General features: G+C 40.3%; 1 protein-coding gene across 1 annotated transcript in view; it reads right to left on the reverse strand.

Moving 5' to 3' along the window:
• syk (spleen tyrosine kinase) overlaps positions 1-27,431 on the reverse strand; it is a 161,677-nt gene that overhangs the window by 65,882 nt on the left and 68,364 nt on the right. Inside the window, exons 2-3 of the mRNA XM_048620525.1 lie at positions 20,336-20,800; positions 7,437-7,597 (exon numbers count right to left, since the gene is read on the reverse strand). Coding sequence (XP_048476482.1) covers positions 7,437-7,597; positions 20,336-20,737 — 563 coding nt within the window. The 5' untranslated portion in view covers positions 20,738-20,800. The remainder of the gene's footprint in view (positions 1-7,436; positions 7,598-20,335; positions 20,801-27,431) is intronic.

Here is a 27,431-nt window from a genome sequence, read left to right on the forward strand (position 1 = left end):
AGAGGCCATAGTGCTCGGAACTGTGCTTGAATGGCTTGCCATCTTGAATATGGGACAAATTCTAATGTACTTCTGTGTAGGTTGTTGACAATTAGCATAATTATTAGATTTATACTAGATGGGCACAAACTAAGCCCAATAAATACGACATTTCTGTTCATGCCACCAACACTTGGACACTTCCTTTATTTCTTCATTTTTCTGTCTTTATATTCTATGTTTTGGTTTATTTTTCTGTGTTTAAAGATGGAGCTGGAGAATGGTGACAATGTATAACATTTTTCACTGTATTTTGTAACAAGATGCATGTGACAATAAATAAAATCAAAAATACTGAGTACAAACTCATTAATTAAGAGGTCTATAAAAACTCTTACATCATATGATTTGTTCATAATACATATGGAGTCCTTGTGTGGAGTGCTCAACGTTCGCTCCTTGCCCTCTATGAAGAGAAGAACTTGACCTTAACCAGCCCAAGTTGCTATTGAGTAAAAAATGGACCTGAAGACAACGTTGTGTCACTGTCACTTAAAAAAACCAAAGTAACTATATGAAACAATGCAGTCCAACTTGGTGGTCTGCACTCTTGAACTACAGAACTTGAAATACCCTGTTTACCTTTTATCAGCACAAAGTAAAATGTCTCTTTTTCAGTCTTTTTCATGAGTATGTGTCTGTTTGGGGTTTTGAAACTATATAGCTGATGTTGCATAAATAAGTAATTAAGTAGTAATTTAGTCTCTTTTTGCCAACTATTAAACAATAGTAGTTATTTCCTGTCACAAAACATGGTGTGAATTATATTTGATTTGAAAAGCAGTCTGTCAGGCAAATTGATCATCTTGATGGTTTTATTGGGTAGTCACACATTTGTGATGATTAATGGAATAGTGGGACTTGATTATGAATAGAATATCCTTAATTTCACATGTACTCCAGTACAGAAATACATAAGTACAGTGAAATGTTTTTACAATAGCTGCCTTTAATGGTGCCATCTTAGGTACAAGGAGCTTGGTACAAATTTTTGATACAAAAGAGGAATAAAAGGAAAAGTAGTAACAGTACTTACAGTGTCTAAAAAAAAGTTAGAAATAAGGTAGTTATAACACAGTTAAAGAATTGACATTACAGTCTGGTAAAGAATTTCCAATGGCAGCAGCTCAGCATGTGATGTGACTGCCCGCGCCAGACTCCAGTCCCCCGCCGCTCCAAGTCTCCAGTCCGTTCTGCCCTGGTACTCAGTTGCACCAAGGCAAGTTGTGCTGCTCTGGGACTCGCTTCCCCTCACACTGCTCCAGGACTCGCTTCCCCTCGCACCGATCTGAGACTCGCTTCCCCTCATGCTGCTCCAGGACTCGCTTCTCCTCGCACTGATCTGAGACTCACAAAAAGAACAGGTGGAGCAAAGTAGAACCGCGTGGAGCGTCCTACTCTGCCACCATCTTGCTCGAGGCATATTGGCACAGTCTTCCGAATGGAATTATGACATTCCATTAACCTCCATTATGAACGTTAAGCTTCTAACTGTGGAACTATAACAGAACATAATAAACATGGTGTACAATATTTGACAGCCTTTCCCTGAACTAGTTACTCATAAATCAGAGAGATCATATTTTTATTTTAGATTTTAGTTTACTCCTAAGAGACAACGCTAAGCATAGGATCATTGTATTTCCCTTTTCTATGGCAATGAATATTGGCACAATATTTTAAATGTTAGCCAGCCTCAGCTTCTCTGCAATGAAAACAATTTGAATATTTAAGAAACAGCCCAAGATAATAATCTTTCTTTTTAACCATTTATTCTAAAGATACTTCATAGTTTTTTGTTTGGGTCAATTTATCGAAGCATATAGTTTGTCTATGCGTGTTAGTGACATCTGTGTGTCACCCGAGTTCCTGCTGGCCACAGAACCAGAACCTAGATGCAAAAGACAAATGCAAGAGATATGACTGCACAAACCACAGGTTGTTGGTGCCCTGTTCTGCTCTGTTGAAAAATGAAATGTGTTCACTTTCACTGCAAGAAAAAATTTGTAGCAGGTATGCTGGAGCACATTTCACATCAACCAGTGCAATCAAAGAACAGAATTATAATGGATAATATGTATTGTCACACAGGATTTTAATGGTCACTAATGAGACAATAAGACAGCTAACTACCTATAGACATTAATCAAAAGTGATCTGACCGACAAGATTAGTAAAGTTGGTGCACTATAGCTAATTCTGTGTGTAGCTATCCTACTGTCACCACCAGTATTAAAAGTTCTGGAGAAAGCTGCAAACATACATTGTTATCCTGAGTATAATATATGGAACATACAAGTGTGCTCATGCCTAACAGGCTACCTGTCAAATAAATGTAGCAGTTATAACCACTCTCAGACACATTCTGCTGTACCTGCATAACTACAGTTCATTTGTGCTTGCATCAAAATAACTAAACTGTTTCACAACAATCAAATTTCCTCCATTGCAGTTACAGTCCAGGTAGCATTGACAAAGAACTGGTACTACTGCAGTCATGATCCTAGATTTGATGCTCTTCATCACACTTCATCTAGTAATCACAAAGCATCTTCTGTCCTTTTCTATGAAGGAGACTCATGGAAGATGGGGAACATTGCTAAACAGAAAGACCAGGGCAGCCAATGCATGGGGACACTACCACTTGCAAGTTCCACCCCAAACCACGTGCCATCCTGAATTGGAAATATATCTCTACAACTTCACTGTTACTGGATCTAAATCCTGGAAATCCCTTCCTAAGCCTGTGGGTGTTCTTACATGCCAACGACTGCGTGGTTCAACAAGGCAGCACACAATCACTTTCTCCAGGGCAATTAGGGACGGACAATCAATGCTAATCTGGCTGGTGCTGCCCATATCCTGATAAAAAAAATTGTACGTTTGTAATTATATTGATATGGGGTGAAATTTGACTTCATCCAAAATTGGCACTCAGTTGGCAGTGTGATTGCTGCACTGTTTAAACAGCCATTCCAACATAATTTGCAACTTCGAGCTTTCTGAATTCTAGACAGCTCCAATGTGAAGCAATCGAAGGTTGTGTTCAAGCAGTGTAAATAAAGGTATGAGTTGTTAAACTAAGAAAAGCACTCCTGCTTTTTTTTTGACGCCATCAAAACAGGCTTGAATCTTACAAAGAGTGGCAATCACGATTGGATCACCACTCCACTACCACTTTTTCACAAGAGCAAACTCTACATTTCTGGCCCAAATCTGATACCAGGTCCTTGAGATAGTATTCATCTTCTCCTTCAGTTCTACCCTACAACCCCCACCCTGGCAGCATCTGTAGAGAGAGAAAAACAAAATTAACATTTTGAGTTTAGTGACCTTTCATCAGAACGTTTCTAAAGATGTCATACCAGAGTCAAAATATTAATTGTGTTTCTCTCATTTCAGATGCTGCCAGACCTGCTGAGTTTCTCAGCAACTTTATGCTGGCAACCATTAGATAGATTGCAGATTCAGTATGACTTTTGTGATTAAAAACGCAATGAATTGGAATGATGCCACTGACACAGTTAAACAATCACTCGGTTTTCCTGCTTTTTATATGGTGATTATGCATAGGTTTGCTGGAAAATGTAACCAATCTTTCTTGATTTTTCCTCTGTTCTATTTCTTTTTTAAAAAATATGGTTACAAACAATAAGCTTATAAAATTGTTATGCTTTAGGATTGTGATTTTAATTTAGGTTAAACTGAAGCACTGAAGGAGGTCATGTGACCAGTTCTGAATTCTGTCCTTCAACATGCTTATGTGTCTTGGTTGCTGAAGGCTAAAGGAGATCACAGGTTATTTACTGGGAAGAAGATGCAGCATATTCACATCTGTAAACAGTTATTAAAACAGCTGCACTTGATAGTGTTTAGACATTTCATCTCCAAGTTCCAGGGAGGGGATGGGAATGTCAGCTTTTGTAAATGGTTATAGTTTACACTGTCTATTTATTTCCAAGGTAGAATGCAGTTGGAGATCTAGAAGATAGCTAGTTAGCATTTCTACCTGGCCCATGTGATTTAAATTGCCATGGGGATAGGCTCTGATAGAGGTGCAGTCCACAGATAGCCATTGCAGGATTTGGCTGTAAGTTTTCCTTTACAATATCACTGAGTCTCACAAACATGGTCAATCTGCAAGAATTTTAGACAGAGTACAGACAGATGGAGGTAGCAAGTCTCCATTGTTCACCACCATTCTGGAGGTGGGTGTGTGTGCATGCCTGATTGAAGAAACCAAGTTTTTGCAAGTTTAAATGTAGCTTGAAGATTCATCTAGCTTTGGCTAGAGGAAGCAATTTCCAATTTATTTCTCACTATAAAGGTTTGTCTGGAAAGTAGAACTTACCCAGCAGGAAAAGGGAAAAGGAGATCAGAATAACTTTGGATTGCTTGCTGGAGAATGAAATATTTTCTTAAGGAACTGAGTTTGTATATCACAATGAAGAGAGATTTTCAGTTACTTCAAATGTTAAATGGAGGATTTTTTGTAATTTAGAGTATAAGTTGGCAACTGCTTAGTATATTATCAATGTTAAATATTTGCAATGTGATCCTGCAGTGCAGAACAGAAAGATTAATTTAGCCACTTGAGTTTGCATCGGCTCTTCTAAAGAGCAATCGGTTAATCCTACTTATCAATTTCTTAAAATACTTTATAGTTTTGTTTTTGAAACAACTATTAAACCCGTAAATTCACCAATATATCATACAGTGCCTTTCAAAAGGCTATTTTGCTATTGTGCAAAAAACAAATTTCTACATATCACCTCTGGTGCATTTGCCAAATCACCTTAAAGGACCATTTCATTTTGACTCTTGGTTTATTGAAAACAGTTTATTTTTATTTACTTAATTTGAATCATTCACAATCTTGAATGATTCATGGTTAAGTATTTGATCATCTAGTGCCTATATACATATATAGCCTTCCAATTGATCTTATGTGAATCTGTAACAAATTCATAAAAGATCTGCTGATTTCTTGATATGTGGTGATGCCTGGCATTGATGGAGTTTGAGCAGAGGTAAGCCATAGGTTACCTAAAGGCTGAGGAAGGCTTTTTCTAGTTAGGTTTCTTTGCGTGTAGAATACACATAAACTGAACACACATGTGAGATTCTGCAAGAACTCCTTTGAGAATTGTTGCTTAGCTGTTATTGTCAGCATCTGCGTGCCACTTAACCACAGGTCAGTGCAGGAAGTACATGCACACATTTTTCATTGAGTTATGAAACCACAGGCTTCCAGTGAATAGCTTATCAACAATTTGAACACACTCAAATTACATCTTGCACATTCTATACTTGTCTAAGGCTTCTGAAGTTTTAAACCCTCCCTAAGTCATAAACCTTTCTTTTTCTCTTCATCCAATGCTGTATATCCCTTCATATCCAGGATTCACAGGATTTGATGGCTCCACCCTTTGTCTTTGTTGGAACATGTTGGCCTTGAACTCTCTTTATTTCCTTCCTGAACACATCCCACTGTTCTGAGACAGATTTACCTGAATACATCTGCTCCCAGTCCATTCTGACCAAATCATATCTGACCTTATTAAAATCAGCCTTCCCCCATTTGAGAGCATTGATTTCAGGCCCATCCTTTTACTTTTCCATAACAATCTTGAATCTAACTAAGTTATCATGCTGTCTGCAAAATACACCCCCACTTTGACCAGTGTGGAAACAATGAGCCGAAGGGCCTTCTTCTGTATTGTACACCTCTGTTACTCTATAAGCCATTTTCTTGACTTCTGCCCTCTACACCCCACCAGTCCAGATATTGACATCTCAGTGGGGCTGTTCAACTTTAAAAAATGCGGGACTTGGTGAGCACCTCACTGTAACAGCTTCATCGCAAGGGAGCAAAGTCCCAGGCTGCTGGAACTCGGAGGACTGCTGGTGGCTTGACCTGTACTTTTCCCCAGGCTGGGGAAAACCTTGTAGTGTTGGCAAACATGAATTTCATCCACATGCACAGGAAGAAACTAGATTGGCAGACAGGTATGTAGGAGTCAATGGCTCTCACTGCCCAAAGGCTGCAGAAGTGCGCCAAGTCATGTGAGCATCTAGTTGCCTCTATGGAGATGGAGGCACAGCGGCACAGTGGTTAGCGTTGTTGCCTCACAGCACCAGGGACCTGTGTTTGATTCTAACCTCAGGCGACTGTCTATGTGGAGCTTGCATGTTCTACTTGTGCCCGTATGGTTTCCACGGAGTGCTTTAGTTTCCTCACACAGACCGAAGATATGCAGGCTAGGTGGATTAGCCATTGTAAATGCAGGGTTACAAGGGTGGAATAGGGGTGTGGGTCTAGGTGAGAGCATGAGGCAGTGTCGATAGTCATCAATGTGGCAAAGACAGTCGTGAGGGATGTTGCCAGTGTAACAGTGGAAGAGGGACTGTTCCACGTATCCTACAAAGAGGCAGGTATAGCTCGGACACATACGGGTGCCCATAGCCACCCCTTTAGTTTGTAGGAAGTGGGAGGAGTTAAAGGAAAAGTTGTTGAGTGTAAGGACAAGTTCCATTAAGCAGATGAGGGTGTCGGTGGAAGGGGACTGGTTGGGCCTGTGAGAGACGAAGAAGTGGAGGGCTTTTAGGCTATCTACATGGGGGTACATGTGTACAGGGAATCAAGGGTTATGATGAAAACACAAAAAAAAGGATATGAGAAATGCTGGATCAGCCATGATTCCATGGAATGGTGAGCAGGCTTGAGCGGTTGAATGGCCTACTCCTGTTTCTATTTCTTATGGTCTTATGGGAGTTTATCTAAGAAAGCATTTAGTATTTGCTTTGTACGACCGTCATGGAGTGATCCTTTTTCTGTTTAAAACTATGAAATCTTAAAGCTTTGCTCTTTCAATAAATCACCAGGATTTTGGTTTTATTCTACTTAAAACAAAAAATGTTATTGTGATCTCTAATGTGATTGTAACAACAACATAATGCATTGTAAATCACAGGTAATTAATTACACAAATTGAAAGAAAAAATATTAACTTGGTATAAATATATGAAAACATAATCACTAACAGACCATGCCTCATACTGTACCCCCACACTAATGCTACTTCATTTATCAGGGATTTCAGCATTTTGAAAGTGATTTTGAGGACCTGCAAACGTGAACTGAAACACGATACAATATATCAAAACATTCAGAGCAAAAATTGCAATTCATTACTAGATTTTTCAAATGCAGGAATGCAGTTCTATTGGCAACGAATATTTGCGAGTTACAATGTTTTTTTGAACCAAATTAATTTACCTTGAAACAGTGGTAAAAGTTTGGTGCACATTTGCAAAAATGTACCGAAATTTATAAGTGATTAAGCTGCGAATGGTAATGCTTTTGTTTTTTAAAACAATGTGCACTTTCTACTCACAAAAATTTTCCATTAGTCCGTGAACCTCTGAGAATGCAACGTTCAGCATCATCTCGAGATTTCTTCCCGTGAAACCAGGGCATTCGCTCATGGGCTGTTGTTGCAATTAATTTCTCTAGTTGTGGTTTCTGGCTAATAATTGCCTGTTCAAGAGGATCTCCCTGCACACAGAAACAAAATGGTTTCCATTTTACAGATTGTAATGAATTTATTTTGAGAACAGTGATAAAAAAGCTAACTGGAATCACATTAAATTCATCAGTGGCAGTGTAAAGAAAAAAAGAACAGGTTAATGGTTTGTGTACAGATCCTTAATTGGAAACTGATATTTCAGCTCCTAAATAGAACTGTATAAAATAATGTAACATCATGAGCCAAAGAAAACACAGGATATGAAGAAGGTACTAATGGATACACATGTAAATGTATAGGTCATGGGAATGAAATCGCAGAAATACTAAATAATTACTTTGCCATATTATATAGCAGGCAGACAAACAGTGAGCATAACATTCGAAAAATAGACTGAAACAAAGAAATGATGTTAAGATAGAAGAAAAGATTTTTAATTAACATATTAATTAATATTAGAGAATATAAAACGTCAAGTCAATTTCAATTTGTTGCAATTGGATGTTGCTATCACAGGTGGACTGAGCAGAGCAGAGTGAATGAAGACTCCTTTGTTTCACTTTTCCAGCCATGAAGGTTGTGGCTCTTGTTCCCCTGGCTCATTACAGCACTACTGGATACTCCCTTCTGTCTCCCTGTTGTATTCAGGTGATTCTCCTGACATCTCTACATTAATGGCTGTTCACAGCCAGTTTTAGCACAATTAATCAAATCTTTTGCATGTTCAATCATCAGTCTTGGAACAGCTGAATTATTTAATTCTTTTTGTGATTATCTAGGATAACAACATCCAATTGTCTGCTTTTGACTGTAGTTGCAAATCAACAAGCAAAAAATTGTATGGCATTTTGGGGTCATTTTGTGGGATTCCTTGTGGCGATTTTACAGATGGCCTAGCTTTCTTTACAAAGTACACAGTATTATAACTACACATTTGTTCCAATACCCCTCATCTCAAAGCAGGCAACTGGTGCATTTAATTAGGGTGTTAAAAGGTGAGGGAGGGTGAATCACTGCAAGACAAAACATTGTGCAACTACCTGGAAATCATTTAGACATCTGGATAAACATCTTTCTGTGACTGCAGACCAACTTTACTTTGCTGGAGTGAAAACTAGCATATTGTGAATACTCATAAACTATCTGTGGATGCCTTAATTGCCATAGATGTGTAGTCAATAATACCCTGATCCTGTGGAAAGGCAGAATCATATACCCAAGTGCCCTATGATCTGACTGGTGTACTTAATTGTTCGCCTGGCAAACACAACACCACTCACATGTAGGTTGCAAATGAATCATAGAGTATAGAAGAGGCCCTCTGGCCCATTGAGTCTCTACCACCAAAATTATACTACTACCTATACTTTTTTAAAAGTTGTGAGTTTCTTGCCTTGACTACTCTCCCAGTGCATTCCAGAGCCACATCACTCTTTGGGCAAAAGAGATTTCCATCAAATCCCCTCCATGCTTCCTGCCTTTTACTTTAAAATTATGGCCACATGTTATTGATCCTTCGACTAAGATGAACAATTGCTTTTCATCCACCGTGTCTGTGTCCCTCATAATCTTATTCACCTCTATTAGGTTCCACCACACACCACGCCCCACCTCAAATTTTCACTGCTCTAAACAAAACAACCCAAGACTATTTTGCCTCTCTTCAAGTTTAAGTATTCAAATCAGGCAACATCCTGGTGAAAAAAAAACAAAGAACTACATTATACTAGAAACCAGAAATTGCTGGAAAAACTGAGCAGGTCAGGTAGCATTTGTGGATAGAAAACAGAGTTAACATTTCAAGTCCAGTGACCCTTCTTCAGAGCGAGTGAATCTCCATTGCACCCCCTCCAGTGCAATCACATCCTTCCTAATAGTATGGTGACTGAACTGCTAGAGACTCCAGCTGTGGCCTAACCAAAGTTCTGCACAGCTCCAATGCGACCTCCCTACTCTTTATAATCTATGCCATGACTGATAAAGGCAAACAGCTTGTATGCCTTAAATATCTTATTAACCTATCCTGTCACCTTCAGGGATCTGTAGACAAGCATCCTGAGATCCCTCTGTTCCTCTGAGTTTCCTAGAGTCTTGTCATTCTTTGAGTACTTCCTTGTCTTGTTCCTTATTCCAAATGGTTCGCCTCATATTTATCAGGGTTAAATTCCATCCACCACTGATCTGCCCATCTGAACATCTGATCTGCCCATCATTTAAACTATCACCTTGCTCTTCAACGTCAAGCACCAATCATTGTGTCATCTGCAAACTTATCTATCACCCTCCAACATTCTCATCTACATCATTTATGAATATGACAAACAACAAGGAACCCAGCACTCACCAACAGTATTGGAGGAATAAAACTCATCCAGATCTGGGGATTTGTTCATTTTTAAATTTGCCAGATCCACCAATACAACCTTGCTTCTTATAGGAGGCGGATAGGGGACTCCTACACTAAGAGACCTTCAAGGCTGCAAATGCTGGAAACTAGAGTCAGGGATTTTGGCCTGAAACATTGACTTTCCTGCTCCTCGGATGCTGTTTGATGGGCTGTGCTTTTCTAGCTCCACAGTTATTGACCCTAGCTTCCAGCATCTGCAGTCCTTACTGTCTCCAAGCTCCAAGTCAGTGAAACCATACTGTGAAGTCCCTTTTAAGGATGCCCAGCTTGAAGAAGTTTTCCTCCTCCCTCTGAAAAGAGCTCAATGAGTCTCTCTCTCAATGCAACCCCCTGGTTATCCCCTCTACCCTGAAGCTTTTCAAACACATTCTGAAGCAATCTCACTACTGCAGCCACGTGTCCTTCCTCAGTGCCTGTCTACGCAGCTGGCTAAACGCCCATGGACTCCAAATAACATTCAGACCATCACAACTTAGACCCAACCATGACAACCGTTATCTGCAGCACCTCCAGGGCCTCCAGAAATGGTTCTCCCTGTGAATTCTCAGTCCACACTTGCAGCCATGTGTCGACACCTTCTCTCCGTGCAGTCGGCCTTGCCCCTGCTCAGAGCTTGTCTCTCCCAGACCTCAGGTGACTTCTACTGTTCTTTGTCCTCAGGAGGATCCACACCCTCAACAAATGTTTGGACTCCTACACTACCTGTCTGTTTTTCCTTGACAACCTGGTGGTCATCCATTTATTTCTTTCCTCCAATGTCTTTAGTTGTGATGTGTCCACCTTTCCAAACATGCTATCCCAGCCTCACAGAGGTACCACAGTATCTCCCACCATCGCTTAACCTCCAGATCTGAGGGAAAGAAGATGGTGGTGACGTTAACAATCACTGAAAATGTGTGAGCAATATTTTGGTGACAGATGTTTTAGCAGGCTGCAAAACTCTGAGCCTCTATCTGTAGGTCCAATGCTATATCTCCTTCTGTGAGCTGTGAGAATATATTAGAGTACCAGAAACATAGGATGCTATTGTCCATCATGTCCATGCGGACTGTCAGTGAGAGCAACTGAATTTGTCCTGTTCATCCGCCTATCCCTTGGAGACATGCAGTCTTTTTGCTTCAGCCCCTTATCTCATAGGTTTGCGCAAAACAAAGAAAAATTATGGGGAATGCTGCTGCACATCACATCCAACATCTAAGCTATACAAGCTGAGCACGGGCCACAGAAACAAATCTTGATCACAGAAATGCCCTCCAGTGCCTCCACACATGAAAGCAGTCAGTAATATTCTGAATGTTAATAGAAACATATAAAATAAGTGCAGGGCTAGGCCATTTAGCCTTTCAAGTCTGCTCTGCTATTCATTATAATCATGCCTTTTCCCCATATCTTTTGATTCCTTCAGCACCAAATGAAACTTAGCACCAACCTCACCCTGAAGTCATACAATGTTTTGGTCTCAACTGTGATTTTGTGGTTGCAAATTCCACAGGCTCACCACTCTCTGGGTGTAGAAATTTCTCCTTAGCTCAGTCTTAAATGGCCTATCCCATATTCTTAATGTGTTACCCTGGTTCTGGATTCCCCCACCATTAAGAACATCCTAATGCATCTACCCTATCTAATCCTTTTAGAATTTGAACTACTGAACTCCAGTGAATATATCCTAACTGATTTAACCTCTCCTCATATATTTGTCCCACCATCCCAGGAATCAGTCTGATAAACCATCACTTCACTCTCTCTATAGTTAGTACATTGTTCCTTAGATAAAGAGACCTGAATTGCACACAATATTTCAGGCGTAGCTTCACCAAAGCAAGAAACTAAACACAAGCCCATCAGTCAACGATCAGCCACCAGTCACCACTCCCCTCTTCCCCCACTTCAGGGAATTGAATCCTGGTCTCCCGTACGGTTGGCAGGGCTACTGATCAAAACACTAATATGAAGATTCCAGAGTGCAGATCAAAAGAAACTTCCATGCAAAATGGGAAAATAAATTTCTGTTCACAACTGTAAAGGATAGAGCATTTGTCTTATATGTTAGCAAAGTATATTGATAGGTATAAAGAGCAATATAAAATGAAACCAGACCCATCAATGTGTAGTAACTTTAAGGACAGTTTTCCCTTGAGTTGCATATTTTGGACAAAGAAAGTTGATGAGCTGAAGGATCAACAGTCATTTTTTTTCTCAACCAGCAACAAAAGGTAATACCTGAACTGATACATCATTTCACATGGTGAAGCACAAGAAATTATTCACAGATGGTGAGGTAATTAAAGAAGTAATGGCTGTGGCTGCTGACTTTTTATTCAAAGGTTGTTAAAACAAAGAAGAAATATTAGCGGCAATCCAAAACATTTGAGTTGGTGCTTCCACAGTAGCAAGATGAGTGCAGTCCCTGTTCAGAGAAATTTTTTAGCAACTATAGTGGAAAATGAAAGACTGGGAATGTTTCTCACTGCAGTTTGATGAAAGATTGTCACAGCCTAGCTGCTTACTTTTGTGTGTGTGATTTTTAAGGACGTAATATATAAGGGGATTTTCTCACCTTTTTAACTATTATAGAACAAGCTGAGAAGATATTTATAACAAATTCAAAAGGTAAGTATATGGGAAAAACATTTCAATCAAGAAATTGGTTTCCATCACAGGGAACTTGAAAACTCTAAAATAAGAAAAAGAACCTGAGTGCTGAAGATCTGAGGCAAAAACTGAAATTACCGGAGAAACTCTGCAGGTCTGGCAGCATCTGTGGAGAGAAAGCAAAGTCCTGTGACCCTTCTTCAGAACTGAAAGTAGCTAGAAAAAGTGGTATATATGCTGAAGACAGGTGCAGAAGGACAAAGGAGTAAGCAGATAGGTGGATACAGAGGCCAGAAGCTGTTATGCAGACAAACAGATGGACGATGGTAAGCCAAGGAGGGAGAAATGCTGATAATGGGGACCATAACATGGTGAAAATGGGTTGGCTGTGCTGAAAGCATCCTGTATCATGACAGGGCCTAGGGTGTCGTTTTGAGCAAAGGGCGTGGAAGAAGATGTTTAGGTTTTAAAATTATTGAACTCAATATTGAGTCCTGAAGGCTGCCAGCGCCCCAAGTAGAATATGAGATGTTGTTCTTCCAGCTTGAATGAGCCTCGCTAGAACACTGTAGCAGACCCAAGACAGATGTTGACCAACAAACTCGGTGGTGTGTTGAGTGGCAAGCTCAGGGTCATTTTTATGCACAGAATATACATGTTCCACAGAGCAGTCACACAGACTGCGTTTCTTTCTCCCTAGCACAGAGAAGATCACATTGTGAGCAGTGAATACCATAGACTAGATTTAGGGGCAGCATGGTGGCTCAGTGGTTAGCACTGCCCCCTCACAGTGCCAGGGACCCAGGTTTGATTCCAGCCTCAGGCGACTGTCTGTGTGGAGTTTGAATATTCTCCCTGTGTCTGTGTGCGTTTCCACTAGGTGCTTCAGTTTCCTCCCACAGTCCAAAGAAGTGCAGGTTAGGTGGATTGGCCATGCTAAATTGACCATAGTGTTCAGGGATATGTAGGTTAGCTATGTGAAATACAGGGATAAGTTAGGGGATGAGTCTGGGTGGGTTGGCCTTCAGAAGATCTGTGTGGACTTGTTGGGCCAAATGGCATGTTTCCACATTGTGGGTATTCTGTGATCTATGAAGTGCAGATAAATTGCTGTTTCTAGTGCATTGGATAGTGACGAGGGTGAAGATAAACAGGTAAGCATTGCACCTTCTGCAATGCATGGGATGGTGCCAAAGGGATGTAGGGAGGTGTTTGATTGGAGAAGGAGTGGACCAGAACTTTCTAGTGGGTACAGACCCCTAAAATAATTGCCTATTATTATCACGTACCTGAGTGAAATGTCTACTTAATTGCTTCTCTATTGCCCACTGACTGAGAGACTACGATACATGCCCAGCATTATGATTGTCCCCTTTCTATTCCTAATGCTACCCACAAAGTGTCATTTGAATCACTTCGAAGATATTATCCCTCCTTACTACAGTAACTGGCAATATTTCACAGCATTGATGAAGCAACATATTACACTGCATAGGATTCTTCTCCTCAGTTACCTGCTGGGCAATTTTCTTATTTTTCCATACTATCGGAGCAGCACCAAGTGACAGTTAGGTGCTTACTTCAGTCACTGTATTATACTTCTGGACAGCTACTTTTAAGATCAGAGTTGATAAAAGCCTCTGGTAACCTGTGGCACATTTTCAGTTGGGGTGGAGGGAAGCAATCTGCAGACAAGTTTTTAAAGTTTTTAAAGGTTTTAAAGTTTTGTAACAATTAGTGCGTACTAGTCAACTTTTATTTCACAATCTATTTGTCTTTTTTTTGGATTAAAATTCTGCTCAGTTATATTTCATACTAACTAGGATATCACTTCCCCAAAAACCACAGGACTGTAATTCTCCCACATCCAAACTCCTCCTCCTGGTCCTCCTACAGTCACAAGTTACACAGATTCTGCCTGTTCTGCACCCAGTTCCTCCTTCATCCCAAATTACCACTTCTTCCAGTTTATTCCAGTTCTACTTCTGCACTCCCACAGAAACATTCCTGGTTTCTCCTCAATCCCCTTCTCTGTTTTCCCCAAATTACTTCCTCCTTCTTCTGTTTCCCTCTTCTCCTTCAGCTTTTCTATTTCATTTAATCCCCTCCTTTTGTGGAACCATTATATCAAATTCAATCATGACGATCAAAGAAGGGGACATAAGTTTAAATTAGTAAAAGAAAAATTTGGGACTGATAGCAGTAAGCTCTTTTTTTCACACGTGGTCAATGCATTGAGTAAAATTTAAGATTGGGTTGCATAATGGAGGAAATAAACAGGGAAACAGCTGAAGGCCAGAATAGGACAAAACTATCTGTCCGTCCACTTGTCCATCTATATTAATTGGCTATCAGTTTTTCCCTTTCACTTTGACTTTTTTATAATCCAGCCTGTGAACCAGCTGTTTAGTCCAGCCTAGTGGTTTTTAATTGCATCATCTGTGGAAGTTTTCAAAACTGTTTTCCTTTGAAGTATTGAGAAAGATTGGATGACTAAATTTTCAGGATATAATCACACGATCATGCAGCAACGTCAATAAATTGGAACAGCCTGTGGGGAATTAAGCAACCGATTTCTTCCGCTAACAAATTAACGGAATCATTTCTGAATACATACGATCAGTTTTTCACAATTAGTTCTAACCTCAATTATCTGCCATCTGTCATAAAGATAGCGAGCTATCCTGAAGAGTGACTTCACAAATGTTAGTCATCCGCTGATGCTCTGGTGTTATTTCATATACTGAATTGTTAGTCACAGATCTAGTATATAGTGTATACATGGCGAGAAATGAAATTTATATCTCACTGACATTAGGACAGTTAAAATTATAATTATGACATACTATAATTTGTCATGTATTCTCTTTCAATCACATTTTAAGTAGGTAACTGAAATTATTGTTGTCTATATATGGTTCATATCAAATGAATGAAATCAAATTCTCTGTTAGCTTTGTGTATCACATGTAAAATAAATTGGGAAATTTCAAAATTAATTCACATTCCCAATGTTATGTATTGGGTTGCTACAAATTTATAGCATCAGAGGTATCAAAACTCTCCTAGAACTTGCTGTCAACTGGTGCTTGTGGTAAACACAAAGACATGTTTATACCAGCACTATATGGATTCTAGTTGCCAATTTGGGGTCTAGCAGATTTGAATGGCCATCATCGGACTGTAAAATCCTTACTCACACCAATTGCCATTCACTCATTGTTCCTCTGTTCCCTGATCTATAAAAAAAATAAAAGTTTCAAATTTATCATTGCAAAGTGTTTTTTAAAATTTATTCTCAGGCTGTGGTCAAACTTACAAGACTGCCATTAATTACCTAACCCTTGTTGCCCTGAGGAGATGGTGGTAACAGAATGGCTTGCTGGGCCATTTCAGAGGTAAATGATAAGTCATCAATACTGGATAGGAACAGCTAAGTTTTCTTTCCTGAAGAATGTTAGTGGACCAGTTGCAATTTTACGAAAATCTAATGACTTGTTAATTACTTCAACTTCTTATTTCAGAATTCAAATTCTCAATCTGAAATGGCATGATTTGAACTCTTTATTAGTCTGAACCTCTTGATCACTGGTACAGTAAGAAAAGCATTAAAATACCATATCAACTTGAAAAATCCATGTAAATGACTTCCATCATGCTCAACACTTAACCTTCAACCAACTAAAAGAGGTGATCTAATCATTTAACGCACCATTATTTGTGGGAGCTTTTAGTTTCCTGCCACTTCAGCACACTACACTGTTCCCTGGCCAGTATCTCTGTTTCAGGCTTGCAGCAGTGCTCCAGCAAAGCAAGCTGGAAGAACAACACCTCAGAGATAGTAGGAACTGCAGATGCTGGAGAATCTGAGATAACAAGGTGTACAGCTGGATGAACACAGCAGGCCAAGCAGCATTAGAAGAGCAGGAAAGCTGACGTTTCTGTTTTGGTTGCTATTCCGGGAGGGGGTGTGAGGGATGAGTTGAGTCCCTCAAGCCCCATCCCCATCTCCTACCTACTAGCCTCATCCCGACTCCTTGACCTGTCCGTCCTCCCTGGACTGACCTATCCCCTCCCTAACTCCCCACCTACACTCACCTTTACTGGCTCCATCCCCACCTCTTTGACCTGTCTGTCTCCTCTCCACGTATCTTCTCCTCTATCCATCTTCTATCCGCCTCCCCCTCTCTCCCTATTTATTTCGGAACCCCCTTCCCCTCCCCCATTTCTGAAGAAGTGTCTCGGCCCGAAACGTCAGCTTTCCTGCTCCTCTGATGCTGCTTGGCCTGCTGTGTTCATCCAGCTCTATACCTTGTTATCTTAGAACAACACCTCATTTTCCTTTGGGGAACCTGCAGTCCTCTGGACTCAATATCACGTAGAATAACTTCAGGGTTCAAACTCTTCCATGTCCTAGCCCCTATCCCTGCACACCAAGCCTTGTTATCATATAGTCAATAAATGTGGAGCTGGAAAAGCACAACCGGTCAGACAGCATCAGAGGAGCAGGAAAGCCAATGTTTTGGGGTGAAACCCTTTGTCAGGACTGGGCAGAAGGTGGGGAAGCCAAAAATAAATAGAGGGAGGGGTGTGGGGCTGGGATAAAGTAGGTGAGATGGAGATAGGTGGATGCAGATAGGAGGTTATTGTGGTTGCTTGGTGGGAAGGGTGGAGTGGATAGGTGAGTAGAAAGATGGACAGGTTGCGGGTGGAGAGATTTTGAAGCTGGCGAAGTCAATATTCAGACCATTGGGCTGTAAGCTGCCAAGGTGAAATATGGGGTGTCGTTCCTCCAGTTTACGTTTGGCCTCACTTTGATAGTGGAGGAGGCCAAGGTTGGACATGTCACCAGGGGAGTGGGAGGGGTAGTTAAAGTGGATGGCAACCAGAAGATCGGGTTGGTCAGTGCATGCAGACCAAACATCACTTACAATGTATCAAGTAGCATAACCTGCTATATGAGAATTAGAAATTTTTGTCAGTAAGGAATAAAAAGAATTTGTTCTAGCAAGTACAATAACTGTTTGTTGATAGTTTCCCAAGTGCAAACAAATATGTCATTATTAATGCTTGGTTGCTTCCCATAATCTACAAATATCCCAATAGAGATAAATCACAATTTAATTGACAGGTCAAAAAGGTAATCGTAAAAGTAGCTATCTTTATTGTGGGATTATGAATACAATTCTGTTTTGTTTTCAAATGAGGACATTTAAAAGTTTTAAAGGGAATTACATGAATGGGTCTTTTATTTAGCGAAGGCTGTAATAGATACTTAGAACTTTGGGCTCAGTGGTTAGCACTGCTGCCTCACAGCACCAGGGACCTTGGCTGAATTCCAGCCTTGGGCCACCAGGTGTGCGGAGTTTACATGTTCTCCCAGTGTCTGTGTGGGTTTCTGCCGGGTTCTCTGGTTTTCTCCCACAGTCCAAAAGTGTGCAGGTTAGATGGATTGGTGATGCTAAATTGCACCATTGTGTCTAGGGATGTGCAGGCTAGGTAGATTAGTAATAGCATATGCAGGGTTATGGGCATAGGGCGGGCAGGCTGGTTTTTAAGAGGGTTGGTGCAGACCTGATGGGTTGAATGTCCTCTAGAAGTTAAAAGAAAACTTTCCTTTGTTTCATTCAAAGTGGCTTCTGATCTGTCCATGGTGAGTACTGAAAGACCACTAGGTGGATGTTAGGGCAAACTATGGGTTGACAAGAGTTGGCACGCTATAAGTAGTCATTAAGGATGAGTGAGGGGCATAAGGAAGGTATGTGGGGCAATGGGGGGGTGACTTGGGATGTGCCCTCTCCATGAATGTGGCATGGTGGGAAGGAGGACGTTGGGTGAAGGTGTGTGAGGGCTGAGGCCTAAAACATGAGCAACTACCTGGAACAAATTCCCATAGAACATAGAAAGACCTTTTAATCCACCTGTCTGAGCACTTGGCAGCCTCAGTGGCTGCCTTTAATCTGTGCCTGAAGGTAGTAAATCTAATTCCATCCCACACCCATGCCCCCAGAATGTAAATGATGCTGAAATTTTACAACTCATGCTATTCATCTTGGGGGTAAAATTCCTGGCCTAATTTTCCAAGGAGTTTGTAGCTTCCTTATTCCCCCCACTAAAATGTATGAGTCCAATCTTACCTATATTGATGTTCATTTGCTAATTATCTCCCCGTTCTGCAAAGGTATTCATGCCTTCCTACATTTTGTCACATGCCCTTGCTCTACAAACTGGATGTCTATTAAAGCCATAAACAGATAGTAAAGAGCCATATTTGTATGAGGAAACAAGCTTATCAGATTTTAACTTCATACATATCCCCAAAATGACATTACTTTAGATTAAAATTTAACCCATTATATCCATTACATTATCTTTATGTATTTTCTTTCTTTATGTATCTTTCTTTTATTTTCCATGAATTCAATAAGATTTTGCAATCATAACCTGTCCTTTTGGAGGCCATGTTAATTATATTGTTGTAAAGATCCAGTTTAACTGCTAAAATGGTGGTACGTGCACAGCACAGAATAGTTTGTTCTGTCATTTGACTATCATGTACAGTCTGTTAACAAGTGCTGCTCAAAGTGAGAGGTTTGACATGTGCTTGTACAAATCTTTAATGCTGGAACAATTTTATTAGATTTCAGTACATTTACAGATGTTTTTCTTTTACATCCGTCATTCAGAAATCTTTCCGACCACTGATGTTAGCTACTTCGTCTATAGCCCCATAGAGTTCTTCTATCACTCATTTAAAATATAAGAAACATAGAAACCAATCTTCTATCACTATTTCTTTTTGTAATGAAGTTTTCTAATATATGAAACAGTGCCACTGATCTCGCTTAAATTAACATATTTTAGTAGGTTTAGGACTTTTTATATGTGCCATCAATTCATATACCTATTCGCCCTGAATACAAATCACTAGTTACAAAACAGTTGCATCCAATAGACACCTTAAGATAGAGCGCTATGAACATACAAGCGTACGAGTTAGGAGCATGCATAGACCATTTGGCTCCTTGAGCTTGCTCCACCATTTGCTGAGATCATTGCTGATCTGACTATAACCTTAACTCTTCCTTCCTCCCCCATAGCCTTTCACCACCCTGTTTGCCAATAATCAAGCTTACCAACAATCTATCTACCTCTACTTTGAAAATATCCAAAGTCTTTGCTTCCACTACCTTTTGAGAAAGAAAGTTCTAAAGATTCATTACCCTCTGAGAGAACAAAATTTGCTTAACTTCTCTCCTCAAATGGATGACCTTTTTTTTAAATAGTAACCCCTAATTCTAGAGTCTGCAGTTGTTCATTAGCTCACTGAGCTGATTGTTCCGTGGTGATCAGACGTTTCGTTACCATTCTAGGCAATATCATAAATGTGACCTGTAATCGAAGCGTTGGTGTTCTGCTCTGTTCCAGATTTATATGATCCTCTGGTGTGGTGGATTGGAAATGACCATACCTCATTTCCTTTATTTCTCTTTCTTTGCAAGACACTTAACTACTCTTTCTCTGGATGAGAGGATAGGATGAGCTGAGCATTATCCACCCACCATTAATATGATTAGAGTGTAAAATGTAAAAGGTCAAGTGTAGCTGATCAAATAGTATAAACCTTTTGACTGTACTCACAAGGTTGTCTCCAGTGGTTACACTCCATCCTGTGCTAAATCTTTGAGACTCACTCTACCACTTAATTCTAATACAGTACACAATGCAGATACATCTGTTTAAAAATAACTTAAGTTGTCTTTATTACCTGTAGGTTCCATGTTTGTTGAACATATTCCCTGATCAAATGGTCTTTCAGGTCTTCAAATGGCCCAATTTTTGGTTCAATTCCTCTTGGTCGATTGCATGGATTTTTCAGAAGACAGACAAGACCATCAGTCTCTTCAGTATGGTACTCGACAATATCTACTGGACTCTTGTGGGACTTTCCTCCAGTTATGAGATAACTTCCACTCAATTCTTTTTCTATTGTGTAGTGATAACACTTTCCATTGTATGCCACACTCAAAGCAAAGCCCCCAAGGTAGTTGCGACTCTGACGCAAAAGGTAGAGGCCGTTGGCCATTCCAGCCTGCTTCAGAAAGTCCTCCGCTTCATCTCGTGTGATGCTGCCATAGAAATAAGATAGATGATTTACCCTCTCAGCCATTTTATTAGTTGTAAATTATATGTGGTACAACTGTTCCTTTGATCTTCTCAGTTATGATCCTTCCTTTGAAAAAAGAAAAGAACAGTTTGTTAGTAGAAGTATTAAAAATTGAAGGATTGAACATTTATCTTTAAATTACAATGAACCTTAAATACTATTTTAAAATAAAAGCAACATAAACAAGGAAACCATGCATATAACGGAATGTTTTGTTCATTGTGTACAGCATATTATTAAAAGGCATTTAATTCAAATAGTCAGAAAAAGCAGCTAAAATGCTTCTGCACCAATCCTTATTGTAGATATTTTGAAGCAACCTATTTCGATGTGATCTTTGGCACACCTTTAGAGCAGACGGAATTTGAATCCAGGCCTCGTGGCCCACAAGTAGGAACACTCCCATGGTTCCTGGTGATGGCACCATGTTTAAGACAAAGTTGTGCATCCAGTCAAGCACTGTCTGTCTGGAGCTGCACTGCACAATTTGCGGCATTTGCCCTGGACTTGCAAAAAGAGAAATTGGTGCTCCTTTTAGTGGACAGGGACCTGTTGGATTGGGGTAATACAGATATGGGCCACCCTCTTCCCTCAGGACAAGCAGTGGAGACCATAATACTAGACCTTACCAGTCTGGTCCAAGATTGCCACCCAGATCAGTGAATTCTTAGTCATCCAAATGAATGCTTAGCACTGAGGGAGAAAGCAATGACTTTATCACTCTGCCAGGATATGAGTCACTATATTCTCTCTGCTACCTCACAATCACTCACTTTATGTGCTGCACAAATCTTCAACCAAGGCTCATGCCCTACCACTCCTGCTATTGCATGCAACATTGTCCTTTGCTCACTCTCACCCATCAAATCCTTACATGACTAACCCTGCATGGCCTCTGCACTACCTACTCAGTGGTTAGCACTGCTGCCTCTCAGCGCCAGGGACCCAGGTTCAATTCCACCCTCGGGCGACTGTCTGTGTGGAGTTTGCACATTCTTCCCCTGTCTGTGTGGGTGTCCTCCGGGTACTCCGGTTTCCTCCCACAGTCCAAAGATGTGCAGGTTAGGTGGATTGGCCATGCTAAATTGCCTGTAGTGTTCAGGGGTCTGTAGATTAGGTGGGTTATAGGGGGATGGTCTGGGTGGGATGCTCCAAGGGTCAGTGTGGATTTGTTGGGCCAAAGGGCCTGTTTCCACACTGTAGGGATTCTATGATTCTATGATACTCTCACTCGCGGCATTTCACCACCTCTCCCTCACAGCACGAGCATTTATTGCTGTGCCACTTATTTAATCCTTCCCTTTGTCTCTTTTGAGGAGAAAACAGTGTGCAACAGGGAGGAGAGGACCCTGACCCTTACTGCCCCGAATGGTTGACCAACACTACCTCCCCCCGTGGATTGATATGAGAGGTTGCCCTTGACTTACTGGATCAAGTTCCCTGACTGGCAAATGTCTCCCTGGACTTCATTGAGGACTACTCCCCTTAGATGTGGAGACATGGTTCTTTGCTTAAAACACATGAAGTGTGTTTACTGCTTAAGTTGCTGGCACATATGCAGAAGTAAGAGTGACGAAGCATTGTATTGTTGTCTTGACTGATGACTACTGACCAGCGTGACAAGCTGGCTGCCTTTGGGTCTGCACAAAACTGAAATATAACAATGCATCAGTGCTGTAAGTCTTTAAGCTCAAAGCATAAAAAGGCAAGGTAAGACAGGAATGCTGTAAGCTTCCAGGTAGGCACCATATCCATGAGCTCTAACAAAGCAGCAGCACTGAGATGCCTGGTCCAATCCATGAGCTGTGTACCTGTCCCTGCATAGAAAGTGTTCTTGCATCAGCCTTGTAATGAGAGCTGCCACTGTGCTCCCAAAGTGCAGCATTAAAGTGCAGAAGCGTACTGTAAGTGAATCGGAGATGTGCCACGAGGGTGGGGATTGGCTTGTACATGTTGAATGCTAGTATCTGTGGATCTAGGGTAAGTCTGGCTGCTGTGCTGGTATGTGCCATGAGACCTTGGTGTTGGATTTCCAAATAATGGTCTGGAGGAGCAAGTGAAAACTGGAGTCACAGGTTATTATTTAAATTTTCATGTCAAGAAGTCTCATCGTCTACTTTCTCATCAGCAGTGGTAGAATTAGAACCTGCATATTAGTGATTTAAAGATTATGTAGTTATGAAGGGTGATAATGGGCAGCAATCCTTGTTAATATTTGTTTCCCACTCAGTAGTGAGATTCTCATCTAGACATCCAGAATTCTGTTGGAAAGTATGACTTGTTGCTTTCAATGTCAAAAAAGCGTGATGATATTGTAGCTTTCAGAGTGTATTTTGTCCTTTTTTTTTGAAGAGAGGTTTTAAGGCAGAGATAATGTGCAGTCTGCCAGAGCCAGTACAGTAAACAACTTCTGAGACCTTTTTATTTTTGAAAATTCCAACAACAGAAGCAGCCTGAATGGATGTGGTCAAACTCCACAGAATCAGGATTTTTAGTTTTAACTTTCAACAGTTTTTGTTGGGGTCTTGAAGAAGAAGAAGCTATTTTTTCCCCCCTCTCAGTTACAGCCAAAAGCTTGAAGATCTCTTCCCATTCTGGAGTTGCATGTGAGACAATCTGTTTTCTGAGTTTGCCTTTTGCCAAGGGTGTATTTATGGGATGCTACAATATTAGAACAGTTAATTATTAATAGTTACTATATCTATTATTCTGTTTTTTTTCCAATACTGTTATGTTATTCCAATTCCTTCTTTCGTTTATTGTACTTTAATTATAATGGATGAATAAATTGTGTTTTGCTTTAAATCTGGTAGTCTGACCAATTGAATTGCGTGCGGAATGCAACGTACCTTTAAAGTAAGAAAATATTAGGGTCTAGACTATCCTCTGAATATTTTGAGGGGATTTGGTCTGGTCCATAACAAAAGGCCTTACTTGAATTCTCATGCGATACTCTCAGATTTCTTGACATAGCCCCATGTTTTGCAGCGCTTGTAAGATTTGGCCCATAAATTAGACATGAGGCCAGAATTTCTACTTCATGCACTTCCCTACTCATTGAGAATATATGGTGATCATCCTTTTCAATATAAAATTTTTTAGTACACCATGTTTAGAACGTCGTGACATGTCACAGATTAATATAGTTGAAATTATATACTTGTGTTCATTGTTTATACAACTATACAGATTTATTCCCTGCTATTGAATTCTCAGACATTCCTCCTTCTTAGGAGAGACTTATGGATTTTTGGCTAATATTGAAAGTGCATTCAAGTTAATCAAGCTAGCATGTCAATTTTCTGTCTCATAATGATCAGTATCCAAATTATTCAAAGTGCCTTTCCATTTAGAATTTACACATGCTACTCGTATTAATTTTTCAGCTGTTACACTTCAACATCAATTGTATTAATGGGCAAAAAATTATGTGAATCAGTTATTGAGTCAGAAAGAAAGTAATTGCACTTTGCTGCTGCGGATCTTCAAATTATAACTCTTCAACTTGCCTCCACTTTATGAAGGCATGTGAGAAAGTTATTGAGCAGGCATAGGCTTAAACAGAATTCAATTGTGCATGGATATTCAGGTCAGAATGTTGCATGGAGTACAATAGACAGACAACTGTCCACATACTGTTCTTGTCTTTAGTTCATTTATTTCCAAAGCTCTACCCATTTCTCTCACATACAAAGTTGCTTCATTGAATTGTTTCAGTCTGGGACTGTGGTGTTTATGCAGAGAAGTTGCATTATGAAATTGTTTTGCATTTGTATACTAGCTGAAGTAAGTATCACCAGTCTGCAACACAGGCTCGTGTTAAGCTTCATCTGCACACCAGACTACTAGAGGTATGGACACATGGCTATAATGAATGCTTACAGCCATTCAGTCCCTCAAGCCTGTTCTGCCAATCAGTGAGATCATGTTGATCTGCAGCCTAACTCCATATACCTACCTTTGGGCCATATCCTTTAATACCTTTACCTAACAGAAAAAAAATATGTATCCCAGATAGATCTGACGCAAAACCTCAAATTTGATATTATTAAATAGATTGAAAGAAAATAGATACATTTACTGATACAACAATATCATTGTAGACCAGACAACTCCAAGTTAACATGAAATGGATCAGACAACAGTTCTTGGATCTCATCCAAATGAATAAGTTGCTTCTTCTACAAAGAGAGGAGATCCTATCACCTTCACTGTGTTGGTAACAGGCACTGACAAATAACAAAAAGTGAGAAACTTGTTGCAACACTTCAAATGTGAGTTATTACATTTCTGACACTTTTATAGTGGTAGAAATATTTAAACTTTACAACATTGGGAATACATCAAAAGAATGCAGCTGAATGTTGCCATACTGGATTTAAATTCTATTTGCAGCTTCATTTCTTATCATATCATATCATATCACAGTATCACTTATAAATCATATATTATGACCAGTAAAACTTACAACACTTTTAAATGAGAACCAAGGTAATGTTATTTTTTTGTTGAAGAAAGAAACATTTGTTAGGGATGTCAATGTCCCTGGTTCTGAAATTTCACTGTCAATAGTATTGAGAACACAGCTCACTGCATTGTCACATAATCACACACAGAATAAGGCCATTTAGTCTACTGTGTCTGTGCCAGCTCTCTGTTGTGAAGTTGGGTAGAGTACTTGGAGATTATTTTAAAATGTCTGCAGGCAGCAGTAGATGCACAGAGAGTTCTTGAAATTGAAACATTGTTCCAAAGGCTAAAATGTTAGCAGGCAAAGCAGAATTTTTACCAAGATAACAGGTTTTTGAATTTAGCCAATTAATTTAAACCAGGCCCTAGATACCAAAAACTCAATTAAATTTAAATCTGACGGTTTTGACAACCTAGGACCAATCCTATTGTAATAAATTAATAGATCATCAAGGGTATAACAGTAGGGGGCATTTGAAAACTGGTATGAGAGCAACTGCTATCTGTTAGAGTTAACAACCGGCAGCCCTAAAGAGAAAATCACTAGCTCTCACAGAATTCTATAAGCTCTCCAAAAACCATCATTTGACTAAAGGTACAGTGACACTCTTAGCTAATATTCCTAACACAAGAGTTTGACAGAAAAAGGCATTCCTGACTGAAGAACTGCAGAGAAGGCACCAAACATTCCAGAACAGGTACCTGGCTGTAATTTCCAGAGACTAAGTTTTAAGTTTTTTTATATTAATTTGGTTTACATAAGTGGGACTTATATTTATTAGAATAGCATACCATTATAATTTTGTTCTATTGGGGAATAGTTAGTAGTTAAGAGGGGAATTGTTCAGTTTATTAGTAGTTCGGTTAATTTGTTCACTATTAGGGTTAGTTAAATTGCTACTTTTTTTATTCATTTGTAGGATGTGGGTGAGGGTGGCTGGCCAGCATTTCTTGCCCACCCCTAGCTGCCCTTGAGAAGTTGGTGATGAGCTGTTTTTTTTGAACCGCTGCAGTCCGCCTGCTGTGGGTTGACCACAATGCTATTAGGGAGGGAATTCCAGGATTTTGACCCAGTTACAGTGAAGGAACGGCAATATATTTCCAAGTCAGGATGGTGAGTGACTTGGAAAGATCTGCTGCTCTTGTCCTTCTAGATGGAAGTGGTCGCGGGTTTGGAAGGTGCTGTCTGAGGATCTTTGGTGAATTTCTGCTGCTACTGAGCGTCGGTGGTGGAGGGAGTGAATGTTTGTAGATGTAGTGCCAATCAAGCGGGCTGCTTTGTCCTGGATGGTGTCAAACTTCTTGAGTGTTGTTGGGGCTGGACTCATCCAGGCAAGTGGGGAATATTCCAGCATGCTCCTGACTTGTGCCTTGTAGATGGCGGACAGGCTTTGTGGAGTCAGGAGGTGAGTTATTCACCACAGTATTCCGAGCTTCTGACCTGTTCTTATAGCCATTGTGTTAATGTGGTGAGTCCAGTTGAGTTTCTGGTCAATGACAACCCCCAGGATGTTAATAGTGGGGAATTCAGTGATAGTAATTCAGTTGAATGTCAAGGGGCGGTGGTTAGATTGTCTCTTATTGGTGATGGTCATAGCCTGGCATTTGTGTGGTGCAAATGTCACTTGCCACTTGTCAGCCCAGAGCTTCAGTACCTGAGGAGTCACAAATGGTGCTGAACATTGTGCAATCATTGGCAAATGTCCCCACTTCTGAACTTATAATTCAATGAAGGTAATTGGTGAAGCAACTGAAGATGGTTGGGCTGAGGATACTACCCTGAGGAACTCCTGCAGAGATGTCCTGCAGCTGAGATGATTGATCTCCCACAACCACGACCATCTTCCTATGTATCAGGTATGACTCCAACCACCAGAGCATTTGCCCCTGATACCCATTGGTTACAGTTTTGCTAGGGCTCCTTGATGCCACACTCAGTGGAATGCAGCCTTGATATCAAGGGCTGTCTCTCTCCCCTCACCACTGGAATTCAGCTCTTTTGTCCATGTTTGAACCAAGGCTGTAATGAGATCAGGAACTGAGTGGCCCTGGTGGAACTCAAACCAGGTGTCACTGAGCAGGTTATTTCTAATCAGGTGCTGCTTGATAGCACTGTTGATGACCCTTCCATCACTTTACTGATGATCAAGAGGAGACTAATGGGGCGGTAATTGGCCGGGTTAAATTTGTCCTGCTTTTTGTGTACAGGACATACTTGGGCAATTTT

The sequence above is a fragment of the Rhincodon typus genome, chromosome 3, assembly GCF_021869965.1.
Source record: "Rhincodon typus isolate 14 chromosome 3, sRhiTyp1.1, whole genome shotgun sequence".
Classification (NCBI taxonomy): Eukaryota; Metazoa; Chordata; class Chondrichthyes; order Orectolobiformes; family Rhincodontidae; genus Rhincodon; species Rhincodon typus.